The sequence below is a fragment of the Ranitomeya variabilis genome, chromosome 1 (assembly GCF_051348905.1).
Source record: "Ranitomeya variabilis isolate aRanVar5 chromosome 1, aRanVar5.hap1, whole genome shotgun sequence".
Classification (NCBI taxonomy): domain Eukaryota; kingdom Metazoa; phylum Chordata; class Amphibia; order Anura; family Dendrobatidae; genus Ranitomeya; species Ranitomeya variabilis.
Window position 1 is genome coordinate 1,061,200,532 of NC_135232.1, and position 19,358 is coordinate 1,061,219,889.

At 44.3% G+C, this 19,358-nt stretch overlaps 1 protein-coding gene across 2 annotated transcripts in view; it reads left to right on the plus strand.

Moving 5' to 3' along the window:
* The window catches only part of BEND4 (BEN domain containing 4), a 209,763-nt gene that overhangs the window by 56,245 nt on the left and 134,160 nt on the right, over positions 1-19,358 (plus strand). For both annotated transcript variants that reach the window (XM_077279839.1, XM_077279838.1), the window contains exon 3: positions 17,024-17,590. In XM_077279839.1, coding sequence (XP_077135954.1) covers positions 17,024-17,590 — 567 coding nt within the window. The remainder of the gene's footprint in view (positions 1-17,023; positions 17,591-19,358) is intronic.

Sequence of the window (19,358 nt, forward strand, 5' to 3'; positions counted from 1 at the left end):
CTCTACCTTTTCAGGTTGAGGTCGACGCTTCTGAGATCGGAGCTGGGGCAGTGTTGTCGCAGAAAAGTTCTGACTGCTCCGTGATGAGGCCTTGTGCCTTCTTTTCCCGTAAATTTTCGCCCGCTGAGCGGAATTATGATGTTGGGAATCGGGAGCTTTTGGCCATGAAGTGGGCTTTTGAGGAGTGGCGCCATTGGCTTGAGGGGGCCAGACATCAGGTGATGGTATTGACTGACCACAAAAATTTGGTTTATCTTGAGACCGCCAGGCGCCTGAATCCTAGACAGGCGCGCTGGTCATTATTTTTCTCTCGGTTTAATTTTGTGGTGTCATACCTACCGGGTTCTAAGAATGTTAAGGCGGATGCCCTTTCTAGGAGTTTTGAGCCTGACTCGCCTGGTAACTCTGAGCCCACAGGTATCCTTGAGGATGGAGTGGTATTGTCGGCCGTTTCTCCGGACCTGCGGCGGGCCTTGCAGGAGTTTCAGGCGGATAGACCTGATCGTTGCCCACCTGATAAACTGTTTGTTCCTGATGATTGGACCAGTAGAGTCATCTCTGAGGTTCATTCTTCTGCGTTGGCAGGTCATCCTGGCATTTTTGGTACCAGGGATTTGGTGGCAAGGTCCTTCTGGTGGCCTTCCCTGTCACGAGATGTGCGAGGCTTTGTGCAGTCTTGTGACGTTTGTGCTCGGGCCAAGCCTTGTTGTTCTCGGGCTAGTGGATTGTTGTTGCCCTTGCCTATTCCTAAGAGGCCTTGGATGCACATCTCGATGGATTTTATTTCAGATCTGCCTGTTTCTCAGAAGATGTCTGTCATCTGGGTGGTGTGTGACCGTTTCTCTAAGATGGTCCATTTGGTTCCTCTGCCCAAGTTGCCTTCTTCTTCCGAGTTGGTTCCTCTGTTTTTTCAAAATGTTGTTCGTTTGCATGGTATTCCTGAGAATATCGTTTCTGACAGAGGGACCCAATTCGTGTCTAGATTTTGGCGGGCATTCTGTGCTAGGATGGGCATAGATTTATCTTTTTCGTCCGCTTTCCATCCTCAGACGAATGGCCAGACTGAGCGGATTAATCAGACCCTGGAGACATATCTGAGGTGTTTTGTGTCTGCTGACCAGGATGATTGGGTTGCTTTTTTGCCATTGGCGGAGTTCGCTCTCAATAATCGGGCCAGCTCTGCCACTTTGGTGTCCCCGTTTTTCTGTAATTCGGGGTTCCATCCTCGATTTTCCTCTGGTCAGGTGGAATCTTCGGATTGTCCTGGAGTGGATGCTGTGGTGGAGAGATTGCATCAGATCTGGGGGCAGGTGGTGGACAATTTGAGGTTGTCCCAGGAGAAGACTCAGCTTTTTGCTAACCGCCGTCGTCGTGTTGGTCCTCGTCTTCGTGTTGGGGACTTGGTGTGGTTGTCTTCTCGTTTTGTCCCTATGAGGGTCTCTTCTCCTAAGTTTAAGCCTCGGTTCATCGGCCCGTATAAGATATTGGAGATTCTTAACCCTGTTTCCTTCCGTTTGGACCTCCCTGCATCCTTTTCTATTCATAACGTTTTTCATCGGTCATTATTGCGCAGGTATGAGGTACCGGTTGTGCCTTCCGTTGAGCCTCCTGCTCCGGTGTTGGTTGAGGGTGAGTTGGAGTACGTTGTGGAGAAAATCTTAGACTCTCGTGTTTCCAGACGGAGACTCCAGTATCTGGTCAAGTGGAAGGGATACGGCCAGGAGGATAATTCTTGGGTGAATGCATCTGATGTTCATGCCTCTGATCTGGTTCGTGCCTTTCATAGGGCCCATCCTGATCGCCCTGGTGGTTCTGGTGAGGGTTCGGTGCCCCCTCCTTGAGGGGGGGGTACTGTTGTGAATTTGGATTCTGGGCTCCCCCGGTGGCTACTGGTGGAATTGAACTGGTGTCTTCATCTTCTCTGTTCACCTGTTCCCATCAAGATGTGGGAGTCGCTATATAACCTTGCTGCTCTGTTAGTTGCTTGCCGGTCAACAATGTTATCAGAAGCCTCTCTGTGCTTGTTCCTGCTCCTAGACAACTACTAGATAAGTTGGACTCTTGTCCATGTTTGTTTTTGCATTTTTGTTCCAGTTCACAGCTGTAGTTTCGTTACTGTGTCTGGAAAGCTCTTGTGAACAGGAATTGCCACTCTGGTGTTATGAGTTAATGCCAGAGTTTTAAAGTAATTTCTGGATGGTGTTTTGATAGGGTTTTTAGCTGACCATGAAAGTGTCCTTTCTGTCTTCAGCTATGTAGTAAGTGGACCTCAAATTTGCTAAACCTATTTTCATACTACGTTTGTTATTTCATCTTGATTCACCGCCAATACATGTGGGGGGCCTCTGTCTCCTTTCGGGGTATTTCTCTAGAGGTGAGCTAGGACTAATATTTTCCTCTGCTAGTTTTATTTAGTCCTCCGGCTGGTGCTGGGCATCTAGAATCAACGTAGGCATGCTACCCGGCCACTGCTAGTTGTGCGTTAGGTTTAGTTCATGGTCAGCTCAGTTTCCATCTTCCAAGAGCTAGTTCCTATATATGCTGATGCTATGATCTCTTGCCATTGAGATCATGACAGGTATGTACTATATACAGGAGGAGATGACATACAGGTATATACTATATACAGGAGCAGATGAAATACAGGTATATACTATATACAGGGGAGATGACATACAAGTATATACAGGAGGAGATTACATACAGGTATATACTGTATACAGGAGGAGATGACATACAGGTATATACTATATACAGGAGGAGATAGCATACAGGTATACACTATATACAGGAGGAGATGACATACAGGTATATACTATATACAGGAGGAGATGACTGTTACGGAACCACTCAGCACCCAGAATATGTTGTGCAGTTAAGGTACCTTCACACTAAGCGACTTTACAACGATATCGCTAACGATCCGTGACGTTGCAGCGTCCTGGCTAGCGATATCGTTGTGTTTGACACGCAGCAGCGATCAGGATCCCGCTGTGAGATCGCTGGTCATTGCTGAAAGTCCAGAACTTTATTTCGTCGCTGGATCTCCCGCTGACATTGCTGGATCGGTGTGTGTGACACCGATCCAGCGATGTCTTCACTGGTACAGGAGGGGAGAGGGGTACTGGAAGGGGAACAGTTTGTATGGAAGCACGGACTCCTCTACCGGATCACAGAGCAGCACCACACAGGGACGAGCCCCACTATAAAACGACAGCTGGTAGTTCCCAAAAAGTATAGGCAGGAGTTACTGCGATTCTCCCATGACACCCTTGGCCGGGCACTTCGGTGTCAGTCGCACCAGGCATCGTCTGACACAAAACTTCTTTTGGCCGGGGGTAACCTATGATGTTCGTCAGTACTGCCAGACCTGTGACAGTTGCCAGCGCATTGGCAAGAGGGGAGATCGATGCAAGGCCAAATTTTGCCCCCTCCCCATTGTGGAGGAACCATTTAGCCGAGTAGCGGTCGATCTGATAGGGCCGTTAGCCAAACCCAGTCCGTCAGGGAAAAGGTATATATTGACAGTGGTAGATTATGCCACATGGTATCCAGAGGCGGTTGCGTTACCTAACATACTGGCAGAGACGGTGGCGGCTGCCCTGCTCCAGGTTTTCTCACGGGTTGGATTTCCCCGGGAGATTATCTCGGACCAGGGTACCCAGTTTACAGCAGAGGTGACCAACCAACTGTGGAAGCTGTGCGGCGTAAAGTCCATTAGAAGCGCCCCGTACCACCCGCAAACCAGTGGGTTGTGTAAACGCTTTAACGGGACGTTAAAACAACTCATTGGGACTTTTACCAGGACCTACAGGGACTGGGAGAAATTCTTGCCTCACCTCCTGTTTGCCTATCGGGAGGTGCCCCAAGAATCCACGGGGTTCTCCCCGTTCGAACTGGTATACGGGAGACGAGTAAGGGGACCCCTAGACTTAGTACTAGAACACTGGGAAGAGGAGGGCATCATAGAAGGGGTACCTATTGTACCCTATGTGCTGGAATTCCGGGACCGCCTACAGGAGCTGACCCAGGCTGTACGTGGGAACATGCAGGTGGCCCAGCGGCGCCAGCGCGTATGGTACGATCGGAGGGCCAGAGAGCGCACCTTGGAAATAGGGCAGAAGGTCCTGGTGTTAGAGCCCACTAGGCAGAACAAGTTCCAAGCTGCATGGCAGGGGCCCTACCAGGTAGTGGGGAAAATAGCCGACACCACCTATAATGTCACCGATTGTGACGACCCCAGGGTTATCCGCATGTTCCACGTGAATATGCTGAAGCCCTACCGGGAGCGCCCTGAAAAGGTAGTGGCCATCTGTGCACCTGAAGCAGAGGATTTAGCCGGACTTCCCTTGCCTGATGTCTTAGGGGAAAGGACTCAGTCTGAAACATGGGACCAGGTACACTTGGGTGAAGGCCTTGGCCCCCGGGAGAGACAGCAGGCAGAGGAGTTGTTGAGGCCGCGACAGAGGATGTTTTCGGGGAGAACAGGGTACACTCGCCTGGCACAACACAAGGTTGAGACCCAGGATCAGACCCCCCTGCAACAACCCCCCTTCCGCGTCCCTGAGTCTGTACGAGAAGGGATGCGACAAGAGATACAAGAGATGTTGCGTTTAGGGGTCATTGAAGAGTCAGATAGTCCCTGGGCATCCCCCATAGTGTTAGTGCCCAAGAAGGATGGGACTACACGGTTTTGTGTAGACTATCGTAAGCTCAATGAGAAAACAGTGACGGATGCGTATCCCATGCCGCGTGTGGATGAGTTGTTAGACCGGCTGGCGGGGGCAAAGTATTTGACCACCATCGATCTATGCAAAGGCTACTGGCAGATTCCCCTTAGTCCTGACTCTATTCCCAAGTCGGCATTTGTCACCCCGTTCGGCTTATTCCAGTTTCGAGTTATGCCATTCGGGATGAAGAATGCCCCGGCGACCTTCCAGAGGCTGGCTGACCGGCTTCTGGATGGTCTCCAGGACTATGCTTGTGCCTACCTGGACGACATCGCCATCTACAGCGCGACATGGGAAGAGCATCTAAATCGCATAGATACAGTATTGGACAGGATCCACAAGGCCGGAATCACCCTGAACCCAAACAAGTGTCACGCGGGCAAAGCCGAGGTTCAGTATTTAGGGCATTGGGTGGGAAGTGGGAAACAGCGACCAGAACCAGCCAAGATTGAGGCCATAGCCAAATGGCTCACCCCACGCACTAAAACCCAGGTCATGGCGTTTCTAGGGACAGCAGGGTATTACAGGAAATTCGTTCCCACTTACAGCAGCGTAGCCAAACCCCTCACTGATCTGACCCGTAAGAACCAACCCCACCAGTTAACCTGGACCTCAGAGTGTGAGGAAGCCTTCCGCCAGCTAAAGGACGCCCTCACCAATACCCCTGTATTGGCCGCACCCGATCCAACTAAACGTTTCCTTGTTCACACAGACGCTTCTATGTTTGGATTGGGGGCAGTACTGAGCCAAGTAGGGCCGGACGGCCAAGAACACCCGGTAGCTTACCTGAGTCGGAAACTACTGCCCCGTGAAGTAAGCTATGCGGCCATCGAGAAGGAGTGCCTGGCGGTAGTATGGGCACTCAAAAAGTTGCAACCATATTTGTATGGACGACAGTTTTCCCTCCTAACGGACCATAATCCCCTAGTCTGGCTTAATTGGGTCTCCGGAGACAACGCCAGATTACTGCGGTGGAGTTTAGCCCTACAACCTCTGGACTTCACCATCCACTACAGACCCGGCAAACAAAACGGTAACGCCGATGGACTAAGTCGACAAACGGAACTTGTACCAGCCCCATAAACTTCGGTCATCCCCAAACCGAGCCGTTAAGGATCAGACTGTGTATGCCGATCGCGTCGCTGAAAAGGGAAGCCGTGTTACGGAACCACTCAGCACCCAGAATATGTTGTGCAGTTATATGTATGAATAATAGGTTCCATGTGAGATGCATCAGCCCACAGGCTGCCCCCCTGGGCAGAGGGGACAAGATATTCCCCTTCTGTCCTCCCCCCACCTTTGTAATTCCCACAGTAAATATCGGCAGGCTCCGGCCCCCTACTGCTATTGTAATGTATGTCTGGCCTGCTGCTTTTCTATTGGCCTGACCTCTGTATCTGTGTAATATATTTTGTGTCCTGTGAATAAAGTGTTGTGAGACTGGAAATACGTGGAGAAGCAGTCAGCTTTTATATGCTCTCATGTAATCAAGGAATTCCAGCCAGCGTCCTTCATTCAGACTCCAGCCAAAGCAAAGTGGACCTCCTGAAACACGGGGTGGTACTGAAAGAGGTACCCCAGCTTGGTAGACCCCGTTACAATGACATACGGGTATATACTATATACAGCGGAGATGACATACAGGTATACACTATATACAGGAGATGACATACAGTTATATACTATATACAGAAGGAGATACAGGTATATACTATATACAGGAGGAGATGACGTACAAGTATATACAGGAGGAGATGACATACAGGTATATACTATACACAGGAGGAGATGACATACAGTTATATACTGTATGCAGGAGGAGATCACATACAGGTATATACAATATACAGGAGGAGATGACATACAGGTGTATACTATATACAGGGAAGATGACATACAATTATATACAGGAGGAGATGACATACAGGTATATACTATACACAGGAGGAGATGACATACAGGTATATACTGTATACAGGAGGAGATGACATACAGGTATATACAGGAGGAGATAACACAGGTATAACATACAGGTATATACTGTATACAGGGGAGATGACATACAGGTATATACTATATACAGGGAAGATGACATACAAGTATATACAGGAGGAGATGACATACAGGTATATACTATATACAGGAGGAGATGACATACAGGCATATACTATGTACAGGAAGAGATGACATACAGGTATATACAGCAGGAGATGACACACAGGTATATACTATATACAGGAGGAGATAACACACAGGTATATACTATATACAGGAGGAGATGACACAAGTGTATACTCTATACGGGGAGATGACATACAGGTATATACTATATACGGGGAAGATGACATACAAGTATATACAGGAGGAGATGATATACAGGTATATACTATATACAGGGAAGATGACATACAAGTATATATTGGAGGAGATGACATACAGGTATATACTATATACAGGGAAATGACATACAGGTATATACTGAGGGGAAAATGACAGGTGTGAGGTAAAAATTACAGGTGTTAGGGGGGAAATGAGAGGAGTGAGGGGGGAAATGAGAGGAGTGAGGGGGAAATGAGAGTTGAGGGGAAAATGAGAGGAGTGGGGGGAAAATGAGTGAGGGGCAAAAATGAGATGTGAAGGGGAAAATGAGATGTGAGGGGGAAAATGAGAGGCATGATGGGAAAATGAGAGAAGTGAGGTGCTGTAACTAACCACAGTTAGTTACTATGCCCAGGCAACGCCGGGCTCTTCAGCTAGTATGGTCATAAAGAAGTGGCTTATATTTGGCCCATGTGACATTACCTGGGACTGGATGTCCCTCAAACATTGATGAAAAGACAAGAAAAAAAGGTTGAGAGGCTGCCAAGAGGCGTACAGCAACATTAAAGGAGCTGCAGAAATTTCTGGCAAGAATCAGTTGTATACTGCATGTGAGAACAATTTCCCGTTTTCTTCTTATGTCTGACCTGTGAGTACAGTGGCAAGACTGAAATATTTGTGACAACAATTTCCCGTTTTCTTCATATGTCTGACCTGTGAGTACAGTGGCAAGACTGAAATATTTTTCTTACAATGAAAACACAAGCCCGGCTATGTTTTACCAAAACTTACATCAAGTCTGCCAAAAACGTGAGAATCTACTATATAATTGTCTAAGGGTCACTTCCGTCTTTCTGTCTGTCTTTCTGTCATGGATATTCATTGGTTTCGGCCTCTGTGTGTCACGGAAATCCAAGTCGCTCATTGGTCGCGGCAAAGCGGCCACGACCAATCAGCGACGGGCACAGTCCGGCGGCAAAATGGCCGCTCCTTCCTCCCCGCAGTCAGTGCCCGCTCCATAATCCCCTCTAGTCAGCGCTCACACAGTGTTAATGGCAGCGGTAACGGACCGCGTTATGCCGCGGGTAACGCACTCCGTTACCGCTGCTATTAACCCTGTGTGACCAACTTTTTACTATTGATGCTGCCTATGCGGCATCAATAGTTAAAAGATCTAATGTTAAAAATAATAAAAAAAGTAAAAAATCGTTACATACTCACCGTCCGTCGGCCCCTCGGATCAGAACCGGCCTTTCCCGCTCCTTGCGACGCTCCGGTGACCACTCCATGCATTGCGGTCTCGCGAGATGATGATGTAGCGGTCTCGCGAGACCGCAATGCACTCTTGAGACCGGAGCGCCCGAGGAGCATCGGTAACCGCTTCGCCTGGATCCAGGGTCAACGGAAGGTGAGTATATAACTATTTTTTATTTTAATTCTTTTTTTTAACAGGGATATGATGCCCACATTGCTATATACTGCGTGAGCTGTGCAATATACTATGTGGGCTGTGCAATATACTGCGTGGGCTGTGCAATATAATATGTGGGCTGTGCAATATACTACGTGGGCTGTGCAATATACTTCGTGGGCTGTGCAATATAATACGTGGGCTGTGCAATATACTACGTGGGCTGTGCAATATAATACGTGGGCTGTGCAATATACTACGTGGGCTGTGCAATGTACTACGTGGGCTGTGCAATGTACTGCATGGGCTGTGCAATATACTACGTGGGCTGTGCAATATACTACGTGGCTGTGCAATATACTACGTAGGCTGTGCAATATACTACGTGGGCTGTGCTATATACTACGTGGGCTGTGCAATATACCACGTGGGCTGTGTAATGTACTATGTGGCTGCAATATACTACATGGGCTGTGCAATATACTGCGTGGGCTGTGCTATATACTATGTGGGCTGTGCAATATACTACGTGGACTGTGCAATGTACTACGTGGCTGTGCAATATACTACGTGGGCTGTGCAATATACTACGTGGGCTGTGCTATATACTACGTGGGCTGTGCAATATACTATGTGGGCTGTGCAATGTACTACGTGGGTTGTGCAATATACAGTGTTGGCTGTGCTATATACTACGTGGGCTGTGCAATATACTATGTGGGCTGTGCAATATACTACGTGGCTGTGCTATATACTACATGGGCTGTGCAATATACTACATGGGCTGTGCAATGTACTATGTGGGCTGTGCAATATACTGCGTGGGCTGTGCTATATACTACGTGGGTTGTGCAATATACTACATGGGCTGTGTTATACACTACGTGGCCTGTGTTATACTACGTGGCCTGTGTTATACACTATGTGGGCTGTGTTATACACTACGTGGGCTGTGTTATACACTACGTGGGCTGTGTTATATACTACGTGCGTGGGCTGTTATTTACTACGTGAGCTGTGTTATATGCTACGTGGGCTGTTATAAACTACGTGGCTGTGTTATATGCTATGTGGGCTGTTATACACTCCGTGGGCTGTGCTATATACTACGTGGCTGTGCTATATACTCCATGGGCTGTGCTATATACTACATGGCTGTGCTAGATACTACGTGACTGTGCAATATACTACGTGGCTGTGCTATTTACTACGTGGGCTGTTATATACTGCATGGCCAGCCGCGAACAATCAGCAACAGGCGCAGTCCGGCCGCAAATTGGCGTGGGATTTGAACCACGCTTCGCTAATTGGTCGCGGTCGGCCGAATCCTGTGTATTCAATGTATTATTCTAAAATCTTCATAAATAAACTACATACATATTCTAGAATACTCGATGCGTTAGAATCGGGCTACCATCTAGTAACCCATAATTATATTGGTGTTTTCTTAAAATACATCACGTGCTTGAGACATAAGGTTACATTTTGGACGAGTTGAAGGGACTTTGAGTGGTCCATGGGTTAGGGGGGCAAATAATACTTATTTTGCCCAAAACCAGGGGTCCACAACCTGTAGCCCAAGATGTGTGGCTTGCGGTTATCTTCCATCTTGGTGCATTAGCAATCAGCTATGAAGAGAAGGTCTCCAGATGTTGACTTTTATGCGTAGCCCCTCACAGAAGAGAAGATCTGGATGTGTATATACTTACGGAGGGTGAGGGGGAAAGAAATAAGTATAGTAATCTAGAAACAGAAATAGGATACTATTTGTTAGAAAGAATCTTGAAGAATTCCAAATGAGGTTAAAGCGGGAACCCTTTGATATAATGGTTCTGCCTGTATGGGCACAAGGTCTCAGTATGGTTTCTGTGGGGAAGCTTTGGATGTCATCATACCTGTAATAGTGGGCTCTGAGTGTCACTACTGTGGGTTTCCTTGCCTGAATGTGGCTCGCGACCATTTCTCAGATTTGAAGGTGGCTCTCAAGGTTTGAAGAGTTGGGATCCACTGCCCAGACACTACTACTCCTTAGCTTCCTATTCTAGACTGTGTCCATTGCTTGTCGGACAGTACATGTGAGTAGGGTATAACCAACCAGAAGAGGCATTGCAGATTTTATCTTGTCTGGCCTGATATTAGAGGAAAACATGAATCCACAGCCAGAGAGTGGAGACAATGGTCTCACCTTAGCACATAACGGGGATGGGACTTCCCTATCAAACTGTTGTCCTGCGGCATCGGTGTCCACCACATTCTGTGCGCTATAAAGCCGACATACCGTCTCACTGTATATACTGTATTGGTGGTCGCTGAGCTGCTGGGAGAGGCTTGCGCTCCATTTACTGTTTCATGTTCTGCAAAATGGATCCTTAATTGCTTGAGCAACATAAAACTTTGGTATAATGCAAATTAAATTGTCTAGTTCTGCACATCTAATTAACTGCTGTCTTTGTTCTTTAGTCAGTAGCAGAAATATTATACAGGTATAAAAATACGTTGGTTAACTTTGGCTCTGGCAATAATTACACGTATAATTACCATAGGTTTAAAGAGCGAAATGCTCGGCGCGTTAATTATTTGCAGGTAACCTATGATATCTGCATTTTATCTAATGGGTTCTGTTACTAGACCAGTAATTATCGGTGTTAGAGCTTTCTGTGCTTGTCTGTAGGTTACATAGAAAGCAAGTCTTAAAATTCATTTTCCCCTACTTTTATATTTTACTCTTTTCATACCGTAATCTAGAATTTTATGCCATAGAATTGGAGCAGACTTGTAATATATCGTCTTTATGTATTTTATTGATATTTTAAATGGATTTTATTTGATATACCAACACAAAGTAGCAAATATTTGTGAAGTGTAAAGGAAACGATACATGGTTTCCTAATTATTTGAAAAATATAATTCTGAAAATTGTGGCGTGCATTTGTATTCAGCCCGCCTGTAGTCTGATACCCCTAAATAAAATCCTGAGTGACCAATTGCCTCCAGAAGTCAAATAGTTTAGTAAATTGAGTCCACTTGTGAGTAATTTATTCTCAGTATAACTACAGCTGCTTTTGTGAAGGCCTCAGAAGTTTTTTTGACAACATTAGGGATCAAACAGCATCATGAAAACCAAGGAACACACCAGACAGGTCAGGGATAAAGTAGTGCAGTAGAAAAAGCTGGGTTAGGTTATAAAAAATAACCCAAGCTGTGAACATCACATGGAGCACTGTTCAATCCATCATCCAAAAATGGGAGAAATGTGTCACAACTGCAAATATACAAATACATGGCCATCCACCTAAGCTGAGTGAGGCCCATAGTCACTCTGGAGGAGCTGCTGAGATCCACAGCTCAGGTGGGAAAATCTGTCCACAGGACAACTGTTAGTTCTATACTCCACAAAACTGACCATTTATGATAGAGTGGCAAAAATAGAGCCATTTTTGAAAGGAAGCCATAAGAAGTTCTGTTTGCGGTTTGTAAAAGTTTCAATAAAGCTATTTGGGGTCTCCTTCCTGCATAAATAAACTGGGGAATCACTTTTCCAGATCACACAATATTTTATCAATTAAAGGGCATCTGTCAGTAGGATGGTCCCCCCTAAGCCGTCTATATGGGTCTGTAAGTCAAAGGAACTTGAATAAAATGATACCTTCATATCTGCAATAAAAAGTGTGAGACATGTAATGACTGACAGTCTACTCTCCAGATCTACATGTCTCTCACTGGTAATGTCCCTTTTCATTTAAAATAATCTCTGGCGGCAGATTCTCAGGGAGATCTATATCCGGCCCATAGATCTTAACAGATCATTAAGGTATAAGAAAAATGTGGCTTTCTCTGGAATAAGACATCGGCTCACAGATCTCAAGGTATCACTTTATCCAGCTTCTTTTGGTCTACATGTCCATAGAAACAGCTTAGGAGGGTGGATTCTACTGACAGATTCCCTTTATAGGAGGTTAGTTCAGGTTATTTCCCAATATTAATGCCAAGATAAGTCTTTTATTACTGTTTGGAGCAATGGAAACTGTAGATGAGTGTAAGAAGTAAAATGTCACATACCATAGAGTGCATGACACTCTGTGTCAAAATGAAGTTATAAAAAGCAATAAGTTAATTTACTGTAGATTGTGCAGTACTATTTAGAAAAATATACTGTAACTGTGCTAGGAACATTTTAAAGTGTCTAATAATTATAGCAAATTGTCCACATTCATAGCGCTGTGTGCAGCTTTTAGTTGAGCATCTATTTCTTCTTAAATGCTGACACATTGGAGAAATATAAAGTTAGAATAGGCTGTAAAGATGTGCCAGTTTTATCAACCAGCAAGAACCACTGTGCTAAATCCACTGCACGCTACAGTCTCTAGTCTAAGGGTATGTTCACACTGCACCTTTTCTGTGGCTAAAAACATCGTTTTTTCAAGCAGAGGACGCTTCAGCAATGGCTCATGTTTTAGGAGTTTTATAAGCATATTTTTTAGCACTTTTCGATATTCCATCTCATATAAAATCACTACAAAATACCATCACTTTATGATCTATGGGGGTCTCAATTCTTGGCCCCTTCATCTTCAGGCTCAGTAGGCGTCCTAGTGGTTGAATCTTAAAGTGATGACTTCGTTTAGCGATGGAGATTAGTATATGACATGCTAATATCACTTAGCTGTGTACACCTTTGTACTGTTTTTTTTTTTTTTTTTGTAAGTTGTTAATTTGCTTCCTGAATGCAAAGTTAACTAACTTTCTAAAAAGTTTTCCTTGAAAATTTCCTAGCAATTTGCTGCTGTGGAAGTGTTTGTAAATCGTTTCTCTGGCTAGTGCTTTTGCAAAAAAAAATGTTAGAAATTCATCCTGGTTCTCTCAGTTGTCTCTGCTCTCCATTCTATTAATTAGAGTTAGAGATCAAAGCAGGGGAAGGAGGTCATTATATATAGACGGGAGAAAGGATCTAGAGTCTCAGGGAGGGCAGAGAAAGCAGGTTATGGAAAAGGATTAAATAGGAGTTTAATGAAAACAGCAGCCCCCTGCCTATATTACTGGGAGGGACACTCTTTGAGAAAAATTTGTAACTTGGATCAAAGTACGACCTGCTTCTCAGAGGGTCTGAAAATAAATGAATGAATGAAGATTGAGGTCTTAAATTTAATGCTATTTTATTAGCCAAAGAAGCCATTACCATATATACAAGAATTGTTTCCATGTCAGTGTGTCCAAAGCCTTTAAATTGATTACAGAACGAACACTACTGTAATAATATTGATACCAGTAATGCTGTGTTACATTTCTAATATCAAATATTTAAAAAAGATTGATGCCAATAATAGAAGAGCTCTGTGATATTTGCCATTTACTGAGCCTTGCATTATTAAGGCGGGCGGCTCTTGCGCCTCTCCTACAGTTGCGACCTAGCATAAATCAAACATTTACAAATATCATAAAGGAGTGGAAGAATAAGAATGGATTTTCCAAGCATAAAACATGCTCCTTGCTCTGTCACTAACCCGCAAATACATTTTATGCCTATGCCTATTTTTGCTTGTAGAAGTATCAAAGGAAAACTCTTGAAGTAATGTACAGAATATGTAAAGTGTATGTTTTCCAATGCAGATTGTACAGAGAAAGCCCAGTGCAAAGGAAAGCAATTACTTCTGTGCGGTGCGTCTGGCAGATTTACATACAAAAGCTTTTACATGTAAATATGTCTCGGAGATAAATATATGTTACTGTCTCACTGAGGATATAGTGTTCAGCTCTTTGGGTCTAAACATGAATGAAGATATTGTTAAAACCTAAACAAGTAAAAAAAAGAGATATTAACTGGGTTTTATACTTATTTTATTCTGAATGTCACTTCCTTACTTTGGGATGGAACATTGAGAGAGGTTTTCCTGTGCTCTCTGTCGCCCCCTGTTGAGTAATGAATGTTGCATGTTGTTCAAGAGAAAGGGTTAAAATGGCATTCCTATTATAACAAGATATCACCTATCCACAGGATAGATGCTAACTGCTAGGCCACTGATGGTCTGACCCCTCACAATCACCAGAAATGGGGTCCCAAGTGCACCATTCGATTGGATGTTTCCTTGTTCCCAATTTATGTACTTTACCTGGTTCCCAATCTATGTATTTTATGCTTCAATGATTACGGTATATTCCAACAGAAATACGTCACTGCTACGGCCAATCACTAACTGTAGCTTGTCACGGCTGCAGACAGTGATTGGCTGCAGTGCTCTCATACCCATGTCAGGACATTATTTCTGGAGCAAGAAGTACAAGGACCATTGGTGGTCCTGGAAGCATCTGAGCTAGAGCTTTGGGGGATCAGTATGGTGAGTATGATTTTTTTTTTTAGAGTATTTCAGAAATAAGCTAAAATCATGACTGGACAATCCTATTAAAGACATGAATGAGACAGATAATGAGGGCACCAACAAAACACATGGGTAGAGCCTTGAGATGAAGATATGACACAAGCAGTGCAGTCACAGACAAAAAAAAATCATTAATATTTTTAATAAGTGTAAATTGAATGAAATCATTAATTCATCATAACTCACGCCGCTATAATGCAGGTAATTGCAAGTTCCACTAGGTGGCAATAGAGTGGAGGGAGGACTGCACACAGCAGGACCAGACCTGCAATGCAGCGGCGAGGCCACCACTAGGTGGCAGCAGAATAGTCAAAGCAAGCTGGGTCAAAATAAGACTGTAGCGCAGTACAAAGGGAATAAGCAAACACAGAGTCAATAACAAGCCAAATGGGTCAGTACCAGTCAGGAGCAGATATGCCAAAGACAGACAAAACAGCAGGTCAGGGTCCAAGCCGAGTCAAAACCAGTGAGTCAATACATGAAAGGGGAGCACAGAGTCGAAAAAGGAAGATGGGATAAACAGACACGGGTTCAGTAAGCAAGCAGCAGGACAAATCAAGGCAAACAGAGTCAGCTACTCACACCGTAGGCAGAAACTATAACTGACATGGTCTGCAGGACACAGCGGGGATAAATAGCAAACTTGAGACGAAACTGAGGCTGAGAAAGTAAACCCCCGGCATGACCAGACCGGAAAAAGGGGAAGACAGGACTCAATACCCGGTCTGGATCATGACAATAACCAGGAGAAATATGGAAGCCTCAGCCACAATAGTTATTCACATTTATGATGAACTATGTGGCTGATTCATTAAGAATTAAGGGCTCGCTGGAGTGAGTACAATGCTCCTTATTCGTTAAGAATCTCACGCAACTTAATGAAGTCGGCACATCTTTTTAGTGGCGCGCCCCTCACCAGACATGCAATTCCAATCATAGACCGAGACGAGTCACATTTCTGGAATTAGAGGCACTGGCATGTTTGATGAATTTCATGGGCTTGCATAGCCACACCCAATCCTGCCCTGACTCCTCCCCAGCTCACGCTATTTTGACGGAACTGCTTCAAACTGGCTGAAAACACAAAACGTTGCAACGTTTTTGAACTACTCGTGCAAAAAATGGAAGACTTTTCAAAGCGTTTATGTGAGTTTTCAGTCATAAAAGTCAGCCCCTTTGTCTTATAGGTGTGACTACGGCTGGTCAGGTTCTTCTAGGTCAATGTTTCTCAAGACTCATAAGTCAAGTGCCCCCTATTCCAACATATAATGTCAAAGTTTCAGAAGGCCATGCTTGACATGATCATTGACCAGGTCTGGTATATGATGCTAATGTAATGCTGGTTACTCAACTTTACACATACAGTATATGTACTAAATTGTACAGCAAATGTATCTAAGGTGAGATCAAGAGTACATCTACACGGGCCGATAATCTTCCTGTCTAACTGTCTGACAATCACCCAACAAACAAGCAAAATGCTCATTCGACAATTCAAAATGGTTTTATAGCTTTTTTGAAAATCATCGTTCTCGGCAGCACACTGTCTTTTGTAAACAGGTCATTGTGCTACCGGAGAACAGTGATATTCTGTACGCACAGAATGATCAATTACCGATTGTTCTGTGTGCAGAGAAGTGTGTGCATCCATGAAGTCGGCTGTCAACCATGAAGTCGTGCAGTCGGCTTCCATACGCACTGTCTAAATGAAGCCTTAACCCCTTTTCGTTTAGACTCCGCGCATCTACTGTCTACATAAAATTGTGACCTGGAGGAGATCAAAGTAAAAGGTAATTTGAGATGCGTATCTGAAAACCACACTTTACAGTATCTGAGTTTGGGGTCCAGGATTTTACTTTTGTGACACTTGATATTATTTTTGATCATTCCTGTTCTTTCCTATCCAATGTATTGAACATTTTTGAAAGAACTCAGTTGTTGTTTTTTTTATGAAAGCGGTTAAGATGTGGTACATGTAGACTTTCTTGCTTTTAATACATGTCATTGTTAATTATGCAAATCAATAGGAACATGAGCAATTAACTTTACATTGCAGTGAAAGCTTGTTTTTCCTGTCAGACTGAATAATGGGTAATTCTCTTCGTTAACGAGGGATTGGGCCCATGCAGTCTTTTTATTCCTGATGCTTTTGTACTGTTTTTGTTACTATTTTTGTTCTGTGTTTGCAGAGAGCCGAATGATTCTTGATGCCTTTGCCCAGCAGTGTAGCAGAGTACTCGGCCTGTTGAACTGTGGGGGGAAACTTTTGGACTCCAAGCCTTCTCAGTCTCTGGTGTCATGTGTGAAACAGGAAAATAACGGTTACAGTGAGAGGTCGGAGCAATGTCAATTTAGTAAAGCCTTTCACGGCCAATCGACCAACAAACCAGACGTAGAAATGCAGTACATACAAAAAAAGCAACAGACGTCAGCGTTTTTACGGGTCTTCACAGATTCACTCCAAAACTACCTATTGGCCGGCAGCTTTCCTGCTCGTAATACCTCATCTTCGAGTGATTATGGTCACTTGACAGACATGGATGTTCTTTCATCTTCTCCGGTACACACGATGGGTGGATGGGCGTCTCCTGCAACCTCGGAATCACATGGTCACCCATCTTCATCAACTCTTCCAGAAGAAGATGATGATGAAGAAGAAGAAGGTTACTGTCCCAGGTGTCAGGAATTGGAACAAGAAGTTATCTGTCTACAGCAAGAGAATGAGGAGCTCAGAAGGAAATTAGAAAGTATACCAGGTATTCTACAGCTTTCATTATCTGTTATTATGATTATCTTGCATTAATTAGAAATGTTGCCCAATATCAAGGTGGTGTTTTAGTCAATTCCTTAAAAGAGTTCTCCACTTTCAGGAAAGTAGGCGCCAAATTGTGTAAAATAAAGTCAGCAGGTACTCACCCTTCTAGACTCTGTCACTAGTCTAGCTAAGTCACTGAGCTCAGCGTCTCTGCCAAGGTAGATGTCACACGCCACTGAGCTCAGTGGAGAAACTAGATTGGCTAGAACGGTGATGCGCTGTTGATGAGACATCTCCGCTGTAACCAAAACATTTCTGTGTTATTTTTGGTATTTTACAAAGTTTATGGCGTCTTTTCCTGGAAGTGGACAACCCACTTAACAAAATACAAAAATAAATAGATACATGTACCCTTACAAGACGATGTAAGCGTTTGATCATTTTGCAAATCAAAGTAAAGGCTTGACTATAATGGCGCTATTATCCAGATTAACTAGATAGGTTTAGTGAAGAAATTTGCATGGTTGTTGTTCATAAATCAGCATTTGAAGTTTGGGTGTAATAAGCCTTCAGTGAATAAGAGAAGGACTGTGGGTAAGGTCTTCAGATCCTGCAGTGGCCCCTCCGCAAGCTTCTGGTGTCTGTATTTGACTTTTCTTTGGAAGTTTGTGCTGGCATTGTCCTAAACGCTAGTTGTACTTGCCCAGATTGATCTCCTTGTAGTCTTCAATAAAATGGTGCCTGTGGCGGCTCATGGGCAACTTGAGATCTCGACTAACCATTGCGCATAAGTCTCAAACTGAAGATAGCCGTGGTCCATCTGCGCATGCGACGCCACCGTTGCCATTTTATTGAAGACCATCGGGAGATCAATCTGTGCAAGAATAGCGCTTGGGAGAACTTTCAAACAGGAGGCAGATACAGACACCAAAGGCAGGTGGAATGGCTGGGGCAGGAGCTGAAGATCCTACCCACAGTCCCACCCCTGTGCACCAAAAGCTTATTACACCCAAACTTCAAATGCTGATTAAAGAATAACCAGGAAGCGGATTTCTTCACTAAGGCCGGGGTAGAAATACATGCAGCCGCACACTCCAATCCCGAGTGCCGGCGGCAGTGCCGGGTATTGATGCAAGAGACTCATGCGAGTTTCTCGCATTACACACGCAAGTGTGACCCCGGCCTTACAGTAGCTATTTAATCTGTATAACACCACCATTATGGTCATACCTTTACTTCAACATGCAAAATCATGCTTTCATTGTTCTCTTTAAGAAATCTGTTCTTTCATTTCAGATTTTGATATAAAGATTTGATAGAATAGTATTATTCAACCTATGCATTTTCGGATGGAGCTGTCATCCTGCAGCTTAGTGTTTCTGGCTGTAGACATTTGATTCCACAAACAATAACCCTGATATGTTATTAAGACTGTTATTCTCCTGTTACCTATGGATTTTCATTGTGTTGCTTTTCTCAAATGCTCAGGAAATTGATGAGTGGAACATTCCAGGTTTTATATTGAACTCTGATAGCACTGCAATGCTCTATTGATCGTCACATGCACGAAGCTCAAAAAATTTGTCATGTCACCAGGGAAAAGTAGGGCACATCAGCAGACATCTGTAATTCCAGCAGATCACAATATACCATACATTTTCATATTCTCTGACCATGGGTTGTGCTCCAAATTGTGGATTGCAATTATATTCCTTCCATTTTGATAGTCCTGCAGAACAAAATGCGCTGATAAACATTATAAGTTTGTG